The 10,114-nt window shown below is 47.0% G+C and overlaps 3 protein-coding genes across 6 annotated transcripts; 1 reads left to right on the top strand and 2 right to left on the bottom strand.

Annotated features, from left to right (window-relative positions):
• Window positions 1-343: 343 nt before the first annotated feature.
• LOC136456469 (trans-aconitate 3-methyltransferase-like) lies at window positions 344-1,559 on the bottom strand. Its single transcript, XM_066456358.1, has 2 exons — window positions 1,410-1,559; window positions 344-1,322 (listed from the first exon to the last, which is right to left on the bottom strand). The coding sequence occupies exons 1-2, from the start codon at window positions 1,557-1,559 to the stop codon at window positions 684-686; spliced, it is 789 nt and encodes a 262-aa protein (XP_066312455.1). The 3' UTR covers window positions 344-683.
• Window positions 1,560-2,580: 1,021 nt separating this feature from the next.
• On the bottom strand, window positions 2,581-5,375 carry LOC136456466 (violaxanthin de-epoxidase, chloroplastic-like). 2 transcript variants are annotated; one of them, XR_010759435.1, is made up of 3 exons: window positions 4,941-5,375; window positions 3,011-4,417; window positions 2,581-2,846 (listed from the first exon to the last, which is right to left on the bottom strand). XR_010759435.1 is itself a non-coding variant. In XM_066456354.1 (2 exons), the coding sequence occupies exons 1-2, from the start codon at window positions 5,262-5,264 to the stop codon at window positions 3,116-3,118; spliced, it is 1,626 nt and encodes a 541-aa protein (XP_066312451.1). In that variant the 5' UTR covers window positions 5,265-5,375; the 3' UTR covers window positions 2,581-3,115. The 2 variants fall into 2 exon arrangements, 1 of the variants encoding a protein (XP_066312451.1); XM_066456354.1 differs by having other exon boundaries at window positions 2,581-4,417.
• Window positions 5,376-5,542: 167 nt separating this feature from the next.
• LOC136456467 (uncharacterized) lies at window positions 5,543-7,973 on the top strand. Of its 3 annotated transcripts, none has more exons than XM_066456356.1 (5): window positions 5,543-5,670; window positions 5,766-6,084; window positions 6,913-7,098; window positions 7,191-7,303; window positions 7,418-7,973. In XM_066456356.1, the coding sequence occupies exons 1-5, from the start codon at window positions 5,617-5,619 to the stop codon at window positions 7,544-7,546; spliced, it is 801 nt and encodes a 266-aa protein (XP_066312453.1). In that variant the 5' UTR covers window positions 5,543-5,616; the 3' UTR covers window positions 7,547-7,973. The 3 variants fall into 3 exon arrangements, with proteins under 3 accessions (XP_066312453.1, XP_066312452.1, XP_066312454.1); XM_066456355.1 differs by having other exon boundaries at window positions 7,175-7,303; window positions 7,418-7,969; XM_066456357.1 differs by lacking the exon at window positions 7,191-7,303 and having other exon boundaries at window positions 7,418-7,965.
• The last annotated feature ends 2,141 nt before the right edge of the window (window positions 7,974-10,114 follow it).

The raw sequence follows: 10,114 nt of genomic DNA, 5'->3' as shown, positions 1-10,114 counted from the left end.
GGTATGAATTTGAGCCCAGTCATGGCCCGTAAAGGGAGCGTGAATGCAAAGTGCGAGTAGCGAGCCCGTCGATTGCATTCCACATTTCCACCTCTCGCGTTATCACTTTTTCTCCATGCCAGTGCCAGTAGTGGGGCTCCGGCCCCTCCTATTTCCCAAAAAAAAATTGGTGAATGCCTGCACGGTGATTGCGAAAGCACAGTCAACTTGGTGCGAGCGCGTGTGGCTCATGCTCATCTGTCTGCTACTATTACTAGCTGGTTTTTCCGAGGACAGAGACACAGACAGACAGGCTTCCGGTCCCTCTCCTGAATTTGATTCCAAATCTACCAGAGACCAAGAATTTGCATATCAAACGGCACAAAAATAGCCCTTGTTTCTTCTATCGAGCTTCCACATAGCAGTTCAGATAATAGCGCAGTGGATTCATTCCAAAGTCCAAACTGAACAAACGGGTGGATAATTCCACAAGTAATTAGCCCGTAGCATCTGCTCGGACTTATTCGGCACTAGGAAAAATATATATTGGAAACCGCCCAGAGATACTCCAGTGGGCAGTGGCTGGCTATATGATGAGTCTGATCTCAGTCTCACGCTGACTGACAAGCAGCACTTATTCGAGCAAAGGAAAAGCACTGATCAGCAACCACCAATCAGCAGCTCGGTACTTGGTCATGATCGCTTCAGCACTTGGGCCTCCCGGCCAGCATGAACGCCTTGAACACGAGCTTCCTGGGCACGGTGGGCGGGCCGCCCCACTCCTCCTCCACACGCTTCAGCGCGTCCCTCCTGACCGCCTCCAGGTCCACGCCCTTCGCCTTCGCCGTGGTCACGACAGAGCCGGTGTTCAGGAACCCGACCAGGTCCTCCAGCGTCATCTCCACCTCGATGTCCACGTCGGCGGGCGCGCCCTCGGCGCCCACCCCGACGGGCTCGAACGGGAACGGCAGGGCCCGGTACCGCTCCATGTCCAGCCCCGCCCGCGGGTCCTGGCACGGCCGCAGCGCCGGGTAGAGCTGGCCGTGCAGCGCGTCCTCGAACGGGTGGATCTCGTAGTTGTAACCCCACACGGCAAGCACGCCGCCGGGCTTCCTCAGGGCGCGGTTCACCACGGCGTAGAAGAGCGGGATGTCGAACCAGTGGATGGAGGTGGCCGCCACCACCAGGTCCAGGGAGCCCTCGCCGCCCACCAGGGACACCAGCTCGTCCTCCGTGAGGTGCTCCGGGGTGTGGAGGTACCGCACCTTCGGGTGCGCGATGGCGTGCCGGAGCTGGCCCTCGCTCACGTCCGTCGCCACCACGCTCTCGTAGTGCTCCGCCATCTGAGTTTTTTTCCCCCCAGATGTTCGTTTCAGAATGAATCAGATCGAACGGTGCAGCAGCTACTGAACATTCGATGGAAAGCTTACGCTGATGGCGGCCTGGCCGGTGCCGCACCCGGCGTCCCAGGCGCGCTGGTGCCCTGCGGTGAGGCCGGCCAGCATGGAGAACCACTCCTTGGGGTACTGCGGACGCTTCTTGGCGTACGTCTCCGACGGCTTCTCGTAGAGCCCCGCCATTCTTTCTCGCTTCTCGGCTTCAATCGTCTCGGTATCCCCTGCCTTTCAAGTGCGGATTGCAGGGTCTGATCTGGATGGAATGTATAGCCACAAAAGTGGTCGAAGTCGTAGCCAAGTCAAAGCAGTCATATTATTTACATGTTTATCATCATTACGATGTAAGTGATATAAAAAGTACTATATGTATCATTGACACAGGGTAAGATGTCATCCGTAATAATGATAAATATGTAAATGCCCCGATCAAAAAGAGGAACTTTGCATTATCCACTGAATCACGTATATTTCACTCAAACTGCAACATCACATGGGGTCATGGGAAATCCTGTGCAGCAGCAGAAACCGTACACAACATGAGATGATTTTCCACATGGTATCAGGAAAGCAGGGACAGGCTGCTCAGAGCAATCAGGTAAAAACAAGAACTACACAAGGCCCTGTTTTTAAGCATTACTTCAGCACTACTTTTAAGTAAAGGAATAATATTTTTCTCTCACCATAAATCAGCAGCAGCAGCAGCCAAATCTGTAGGGTGTAGAAACTTGGGTTAACATAAGGAGATCCATCAAATCTGAAACCTGTATATCGTGGAATAACTCAATAAAGCAAATCAACGTGAGGTTGGTCAGTTGCTACTCTAACTTGTCTGCCCAGATACACCTCCTGCTTGACCAATGTGTCTCCTTCGCTCTGATAGCGAACTGAGCTGTCTGAACATTACAAGATGCTTCAACAGGTACTGATGGGAACACCGAAGATGCTAAAAATGAACTAGTGCGTATAAAATGCTGAATCAACTACAAGACGCCATTTTCATCTTTATTCCAAATGTACAACGAGCAGTCAACTCTTGGTCTCATCGATGATGATGAATACATCACTACATCAGAAGTAATTTCTAATACAAGTACTCAATCAAAGATTACTACTAAATCCGTCCCAAATTATAAGACGTTTTGGCTTTTCTAGATACATTGATTTTACTATGTATCTAGACATAGTGTATATCTATTTGCATAGCAAATGCAACGTATCTTGAAAAGCCAAAACGTCTTATAATTTGGAACGGATAGAGTAGATAGTAAATACCAAGGTAATTTAATGCAAGAAAAAATCAGACTCCTGAGTTCTGTTACGAGGGATTTAATACTGGCACAACATGGCAGGAAATCAGTTTTGATCTTGCAAAGAGTATTGCAGCTCTACACAGGTGATGAAGAATTGAAGACATCTGGTCACCAGTGCAGGTTGTAACCAGTGTGATCTGTTGCTGTAAATATAAAAGTCCTGAAGAAAAGCAGACATTGCAATTGATAACTTAGACACTAGTGTATACTGTACAGGTGATGATCTTGTATTCAAAATCTTATTTCTTAATCACCGAAAACCCTGATGGCAGCCACAAAAGATAGGCATTAGGTTACATGTGTATTAGAAAGAAGAAAATATACCTGCAGGTTACAGATGAGCTCTCTTCAGCAATACATGTCCACTTGTCAGTACATCTTTGTATGTACGACAGAATCATTTGGGTCACTTGAACACATTACAAATTATCATCTTCTCTGCAAAATACTAGTTTCTTTTCCTGGAGAAATCTGATGATGCAGCTTTGAATCCTCAGGAGTTCCCAGTGGCGCACCCATGCAGGAACAGTTATCAACTGTATAGAGCTCCCATTTCTTTATAGCACACTTCTCTAAAGCAGAGGCCAATCTTGGGTCTTCCACATCAGGATAAGACCCATCTGGAGTAACAAGCACTGCTCCAGTGTATGATAGCCCAGCAGGCTGTGCTGCACCATGATAATGGAACAGACCCCAGCTGAAATCCTCCGCAACGTCAACAATTGTCCAAAATTCTTTGGAAATGACACCATTATCCAACACACTGAAGTAAAATGTACCAGGAGTGCTAGCCCTTCTCACACGATACCTCCTGCGCCTCCAAACCAGCTCTCCTTCCAGGGTTTTGACCTGAAAAACCGGCTCATACCAAAATGAACCTTTGGCTTTCCCTCTGTAGAATAACTGATACTGACATGGGAACTGATCATATGCTGGATTTTGTCCAGCTGCCACTCGCCAACTCCATTCGATGCTGTCCAACCAACCAACAAATAGATCTTCTGCGATTTCATGGCTTAGTTTTTGTTCTCTGAACATGGTTAGTGGCATTACATTCGGTTTACTGGGTATCTCAGCATTGAGGTCAAGGCAATTGTTCTTCTGCAAAACACAGAGGGAAAAGGCCTCCAGATACGGACTTTCATATGATGCAATACAGCGATAGTTGCAGACTTGATCAGTCGGAGAACAGGAATTCAAACACTGAAGGGCCTTCCTACAGTTAGGGTCAAACAGACAATTAAGTATCTGAGGACCACAGTTCTTTATCATACAACTTAGGGTAGAAAGACCTTTTGCCCTTAGATTTTTCAGCATAGAAACCGGCCTTATGTATGCATTTACGACAACAAGCAAGCAAAATCTAATGTCATCTGAATTGTGTCTTTCCCAAGCATTAGATATGGTCTTCAAAACTTCAGCTGATTCCTTTACACCACTTGGTTTCCCAATACTTGCTAGCTTTCCAAATATGTCCTGCTCTCCAGTGTATTGAACATATGTGCCACCTAGCTTGTTTACTAAAGATGGAGATGACTGAAAGCAAATTACATTAGAAATGTGTTTGCTGTTGTTTATAAGCCATTGAACAGCATCCTGGTTTGTTATTGCAACATTGAGTAGCATATCACATTGTGACAGTAACTCTTTCCTAAGATTATCATGATCAATCAAGTTGTCTGTGAAGACAAGCATTTCAAATCCTTCATCGACCCACTTCAGCCTATCTGCCTAAAAGAAACAAACCAATAACTGCATGTTGAAGGAAGGAAACTGATATAATCAAATTATAGGTATTAAAAAGTGAACATTAAACCGATTCATTTCCTCTTCAGAACACTTATTTCTCAAAGTGTATTATATTGGTATAAGCATGTAAAATACAGAATGAAAACGTGAAGCACAAAATAACTTCATCAAAACATCAGTAAACCCAGGTAAGAAATGCAGTGCACATACGAGAGTGATCCGATAGGTTGGACAAACCGTTTAATTGAGAAAATAAGACTACCAATCGATGCAAAGATTATAGATATTGTTACTACAGCAGCAATGCTGAAAAGCAAAAATCGGTTTCTTTACAGATAATCACAGATACTACTAGTTGGACGAACAAAACTGTAAGTATCATCAGTCTAGAAGATACTAAAATCCTAGCATGAACAGAACAAACTCGAATATCCGGCTATTCCAAATTGATACACACAGTGACACAGTACGACGTTGGACTGATGGGTTCAGAGAGGGAGCGTACCGTATGGCGCATGACCTCTTCCCAGGGCGTATCCTTAATCGGGCTGATGCTACCTTCTCCAACCACGGCGACGATTCGTACGGTTGCCACTGGAGACGTGGCATGGCCAGCAACGTCGTCGCCCCTTGGCTCCGCGGGAACCGCGGGCGGTGGGCCGGGAGAGCATGAACAGGCCACGTTACAGCCACCGCGCCAGCGGAAAGTGGCAGTGCGAGGCGGGGAGAGCACTGGAGATGCTCCAGGGAGGCCGCGCCGGGAGAGATGGAGAAGGCAAGAAGCGGCGGTGGCGGAAGCGGAGGCGGAGGAGGGGAGAGCGGTCGCCATGGAAGGACGTGGGCGTGGGCGTGGCCGTGGCCGTGGCCGCGTCGCAGCCGTGGCAGAAGCAGGCGGCTGGGCCTCGAGCCTTCGAGTTCAAGGACCTTTCTTCCTTCCTGGTTCCCGGGCAGGATTGTTACGATGAAAAATGGACGGTCCAGATAAATCCTAACGGAAAATTGTAGGCGGTCTAGTTTTGCAAAAAATGAAACAAAAGAATTCCAAAAGTCCCGCCCGATAATGCAGTTTTCCTCTCCCCATTCGTTCGTGAGACCGCACGAATTCTCTAATCCGCCGCCTCCAAATTGAAATCTCTCTCCCGGCTCGCCATCTCCTCTCCACTCGAGAACCCGCCATCGCCATGGAGACGAGACTCTTCCTCGCCCTCCAGTGCGTGCAGTGCGCCACCATGCAGGTGCGCAACTTGCGCCGCTGCCGCAGCCGAACCTCTGCGCAAAAACCCCCATTCCAACTGACCCGGTCCGTTTCTCGGATTCGCTTTGGTCTCAGGTGAAGCAGCAGAAGAAGAGCAACAACAAGTGGGTCTGCGTGGTGTGCAACCAGCGCCAATCCGTGCTCCACGTCCACGCCCGGGGCTACCGCGCTGCCGATCTCCGCCGCTTCGTCCAGGACGCCAACCTTGCCCGCGGCCGCCGGGAGTTCACGCCGTTGGCCGAGCCCGACGTGGGCTGGGATCCGGCAGAGGTTGAGGAGCAGGGAGATGTGCTCCCCATCGAGAAGAGGCAGACGGAGTGGTCCGAGTATCTGGACGATCTGGGGGAGCCGGGTAATGGTTGTGGTGGCCTGGGCGCCGATGCTTCAGATGGAGGTATGCTCGACATACGACATGTGTTCGATGTAACGCCGCAGTTCACATTTCAGATTCTGTGTGTTCTGTTGACAAATGTTTTTTTATGGGATTGAGAGCGGATGTTCTATTGGATGATTCATCTTGTGCAACTGCTGTGGTTATTTGGTCCACTGCAGTGCAATTGAGTTTGTGGCGTTATTGTCCCTAAATCTCTAAAAAAACCATTACAGTTACATGTTTATTTGGTAAGATCATGTGGCTGTGGCTTTGTAGAGCCAGTTGCAAACTTGTATTATACAATCGTGGTTCAAAGGCTGAACTGAGGTCTCACTAAACTGAAACAACATACTTGTCTTTTATTTTATTTTATGAAACAACATACTTGTATCGTTAGTGAGTAAGGTTTTGCAGTCTTATATGTATTGAATTATTGGAGCAAGCCTTATAAACTATTGTTATCATTATCATGAAGATGGCACTTCTAAATGTTTTCAATTATGAGGTGTAGGGACCTTCTGTCTTACCTTACATCCTTTTGACGTCATTAAATAAAGTGTCCATGTTTGTATGGCTAGGTCATCAACTCATCATTGTCCAGGAAACCAGACGGTAGTCCAAGTTTCTAAGGCAGTAACCTCACTCCCACATCTAATTGTTCGATAGAAATTACTCACATCTGCCATTATGAAAAATTTTACTTCTAATTTGTGCTTTACATATTCAGATAAGGCCGTATATTTGAGTGTTATAAGCTGGTTGCCTTTGTAATTCATTTACTACAAGTTTTGCACATGTGATGGCCAAAATTGTGATGCACTGTCTAACTGTTTCCCCATCGAAATATAGAATCTGGTGAAGGAATTGAGGTGACAACTGAACTGCCTCCGAAAAGACCTAAAGTAAGGCCTCTCGTAGCCCAATCAGATGTAGTAGGAAAGAGAACCAAGCTGTCAACACATCCCACTTTATATAATAAGAGGGAGCAAACCAAGCAAGGATCAAGTCCCTGCTGTGCAACTACTACTGCTGAAGGTAACATGCAAACCCTAATGACACATAAGACACTTGGTAATTTCGAATTAGAACACTTCTTATTTCGTTGATAAAGGGCGTACCCAGTGCAGAGAGCTCCCGCTCTGTGCGGGGTCTGGGGAAGGGTGTCAGTGGCAAGCCTTACCCTCACATGTGCAATGCGAGGAGACCGCGACTCGAACCCGGGACCTTCCGGTCACAGGCGGTAAGACTCTACCGCTTGCACCAGGCCCGCCCTTCATTCTTATTTCGTTGATAAAAAAAACTTATTTCGAGGGAGGATTGTAAGACCTGAAAGAATCACTCTTGTTCTGTGCAGTTCAAAGTTCGAAATGGAGCAGGTATTTGGACACAGGCCTTTTTGGTGAGAGGAAAGGGTCTGATACCTCTGGGCTACACTGGACTGAACATGACGAATCTGCCTCTACTAAGGCCACTACTGATGTAGTGGTGGAAGATGAGGTGCACCCTGATTTCATCTAGTCTCATATTGGATTGAAATGCCAAATGCTTTGTGTTCTGGTAGCGTGTAGTTTGACAGAGACAAATGTGCTGCTGGCAACACCTTGTCAAGACAAGGATGTGCAGTCCTTGGTACCCGAGGGGAAGAAAATGTGCTGTTCCCAAGATGTTATCCTGTATGATGGGGCACTTCATAGTAGATTGTGTTGTAGGAACAAAAGCTGAATGCAAAATAGGATAATCATTAACTTTCTGAAACTATAATTTTATCATCGAATCTCTTCCACGTCTGTATTTTTAACTAGACCCCATCTTTCAAATTTTAGATCATATATTTCTGCTATGATAGCCTTACCAGAACTAGAGATCTTAAAGAATGTTTTTATACTAGTCTGTAGTATCAGTGACACCTATATGTCAAGTATGAGTTCAGCCACCTGAGAGTCAATTAACAAAGTATTACGTGACTCCACTCAGTTTTTCCATATCATGAAACTGCAGACTTGAAGATATTGGCTACATTTTATTATTAGAGAACTTCTTTTATCATCCCCTCGATGAGGCATTTAAAAAAATGGAGAGCTCTTTATTTTAAAACTCTATAATAAAACCAAAATAACTTCTAAATTAATTAGCCAAACTGCTGCATAATTCTTATTGGAAGCCTGTAGCGGAATTTTGTTGCAACTTGCTCACTTCTACACCTTCATAGTCCAGCTTATACAATACAAAAGAGGACAAGGGATCATTTGTGTTATGGCAGTGAATGATTGCTATATAAGTGCAGAATCACAGACTTTTGGTGACTTATTTCTGTTTTGTTAAAAGCCGAAAGGAATGGCTTTATGTCTTTCAATCCGGTCCCGCTTCCTTTTTTTCATCATTAACCCTCTTTTGCATGTCATAATGCATAATCCAATGGAAGCGCGCAAGTTTCTCTTAACTTGGCAGCGCCATGCTTTGTCCTGAGCCCTAACAGTACCAGACCGGGTGATCAGTTCAATAGATCATCTCATTTGTGTGTAGTGGCCCCCCGATACCCCAGTGATACATTCTTTGCTGAACTTCAGTTTTTTGTATAGGTGTCACGTTGTGGGCATGTTCAGGCCGTTCCGTTCTTAGACCGTAGGTCATGCATTTTGGTGGACATCAGTTTAGTTCAGTTCCGTGCCAACAGAGCTACACAACTGGATGCCATCAAAGTATTCAATTAAACGCAGCCTCATCCATTGACACTGCACGCTGGCAAGAACAAAGCCGTGCCTGTGCGTTGGCGTTGGCGTTGGCGTGCTTTGAATCGCGCCTTTAAAGCAAGCAAGCGCCGACAGCTCCGGCGGGCCGTCGGCACATATTCCCCGTTCTATGCTCGGCGCTCCACCGCGTGGCCTCCCCCGTACCATAGGCATCGCGACGGCGACGTCGACGTCGACGTCTCAGCTGCATTTCCTTGCGTCACATGATGTGAGTACCTGCCATGTCTTTTCATGTGCTTGTTCTGTTGTTCACGGTCGCCGGAGCATGGAGCCAGAAACCGTATACGGCCTTCCTCGGCGTCGCCACGCGATCCAGGGTGGATTTGGTGGTAGCGGGTTTAGAAATCTCTCTCTCTCCGTAGTCTGCCTGCCCCATTTGAATCTCGAAAATGGCGGCTCTCTACTGGCAGGATCGCAGGGAGTCTGGTGGACCCGGTTTGTACTGAGACTCTTTTTCTTGTGGTTGCGACTTGCTTCCACAGAATGTCACAAGCTCACACACAATGCATGTGAGGTGAGGTGGCTGAGCACTTGAGCTGAGGAAATTTCTTGTTTCTGTTCTGCATCAAATACTTGACCATGTGAGGTGAGTATGGGTCACAGCAGTAGTAGATCTTGATGACTGACTGTTGGTACCTACTCCGTATAATCCTGTGAGAGATCTGAACCACCGAGTGATTAATATCTCCTGCGTCCTGCCGCCGAAATGACGAATCCGCAACGCGTATCCGTGCAACAGTACGAATCGTTCGCCACTGAGCTTGCGAGCTACTGCTACGTGTTACCGTGCTTGCTACCAATCATGCAAAACTCTATATGTTCGGATCCGGGATCAAAATTAAAAAACCTGCCTTTCAATGCAAATATCGCGGTGATGAATGGGTGGATCGTTCACTTCGGTCTGTTCGCTGGTTGATTTCTGGGTTGATTGGAGCTGACTGGTGATGGTTTGTTGTGAGAGAAAAACACTGTTGGCTGGCTGATTTGGGCTGGCTGAAACCAACAAGCAAACAGGGTGCTTTTTTGACATCAGACACTTTTTTTCTTTTTGATGAGCACCAACTGGCTGCTCGAAGAACAGCTGTGCTGGTCCAGCTATCCGGCTCTGGCTTTCTGTTCTGGGTACCCCCACAGAACTGTATTCGGGTCAAAGTACTGAGTGAGATAAATCACCGTTGAAAACCCCGAAGGGCCGCAGGTAATCATACGGCCCTTCACTTGATATTATTGCCGTAGGACATAAAGCACGGGACGGGTAGAATCAATAGGAGCGGTACAGTCACGGTGCCAGGCCCCTCTTC

This window comes from Miscanthus floridulus, chromosome 6 (genome assembly GCF_019320115.1).
Source record: "Miscanthus floridulus cultivar M001 chromosome 6, ASM1932011v1, whole genome shotgun sequence".
Taxonomy (NCBI): domain Eukaryota; kingdom Viridiplantae; phylum Streptophyta; class Magnoliopsida; order Poales; family Poaceae; genus Miscanthus; species Miscanthus floridulus.
Note: the sequence above shows the minus strand (reverse complement) of the source record. Positions and strands in the feature narration are given on the sequence as shown.

Bases quoted from the DNA above. Each gene is read 5' to 3' on its own strand.
- LOC136456469 (XM_066456358.1), bottom strand. From the start codon at position 1,559: ATGGCGGGGCTCTACGAGAAGCCGTCGGAGACGTACGCCAAGAAGCGT. The intron at 1,323-1,409 runs GTAAGCTTTCCA...AAAAAAACTCAG, and splicing joins CCGGCCAGGCCGCCATCAGC to ATGGCGGAGCACTACGAGAG.
- LOC136456466 (XM_066456354.1), bottom strand. From the start codon at position 5,264: ATGGCGACCGCTCTCCCCTCCTCCGCCTCCGCTTCCGCCACCGCCGCT. The intron at 4,418-4,940 runs GTACGCTCCCTC...TGTTTCTTTTAG, and splicing joins AAGAGGTCATGCGCCATACG to GCAGATAGGCTGAAGTGGGT.
- LOC136456467 (XM_066456355.1), top strand. From the start codon at position 5,617: ATGGAGACGAGACTCTTCCTCGCCCTCCAGTGCGTGCAGTGCGCCACC. The intron at 6,085-6,912 runs GTATGCTCGACA...ATCGAAATATAG, and splicing joins CGCCGATGCTTCAGATGGAG to AATCTGGTGAAGGAATTGAG. The intron at 7,099-7,174 runs GTAACATGCAAA...TCGTTGATAAAG, and splicing joins TGCAACTACTACTGCTGAAG to GGCGTACCCAGTGCAGAGAG.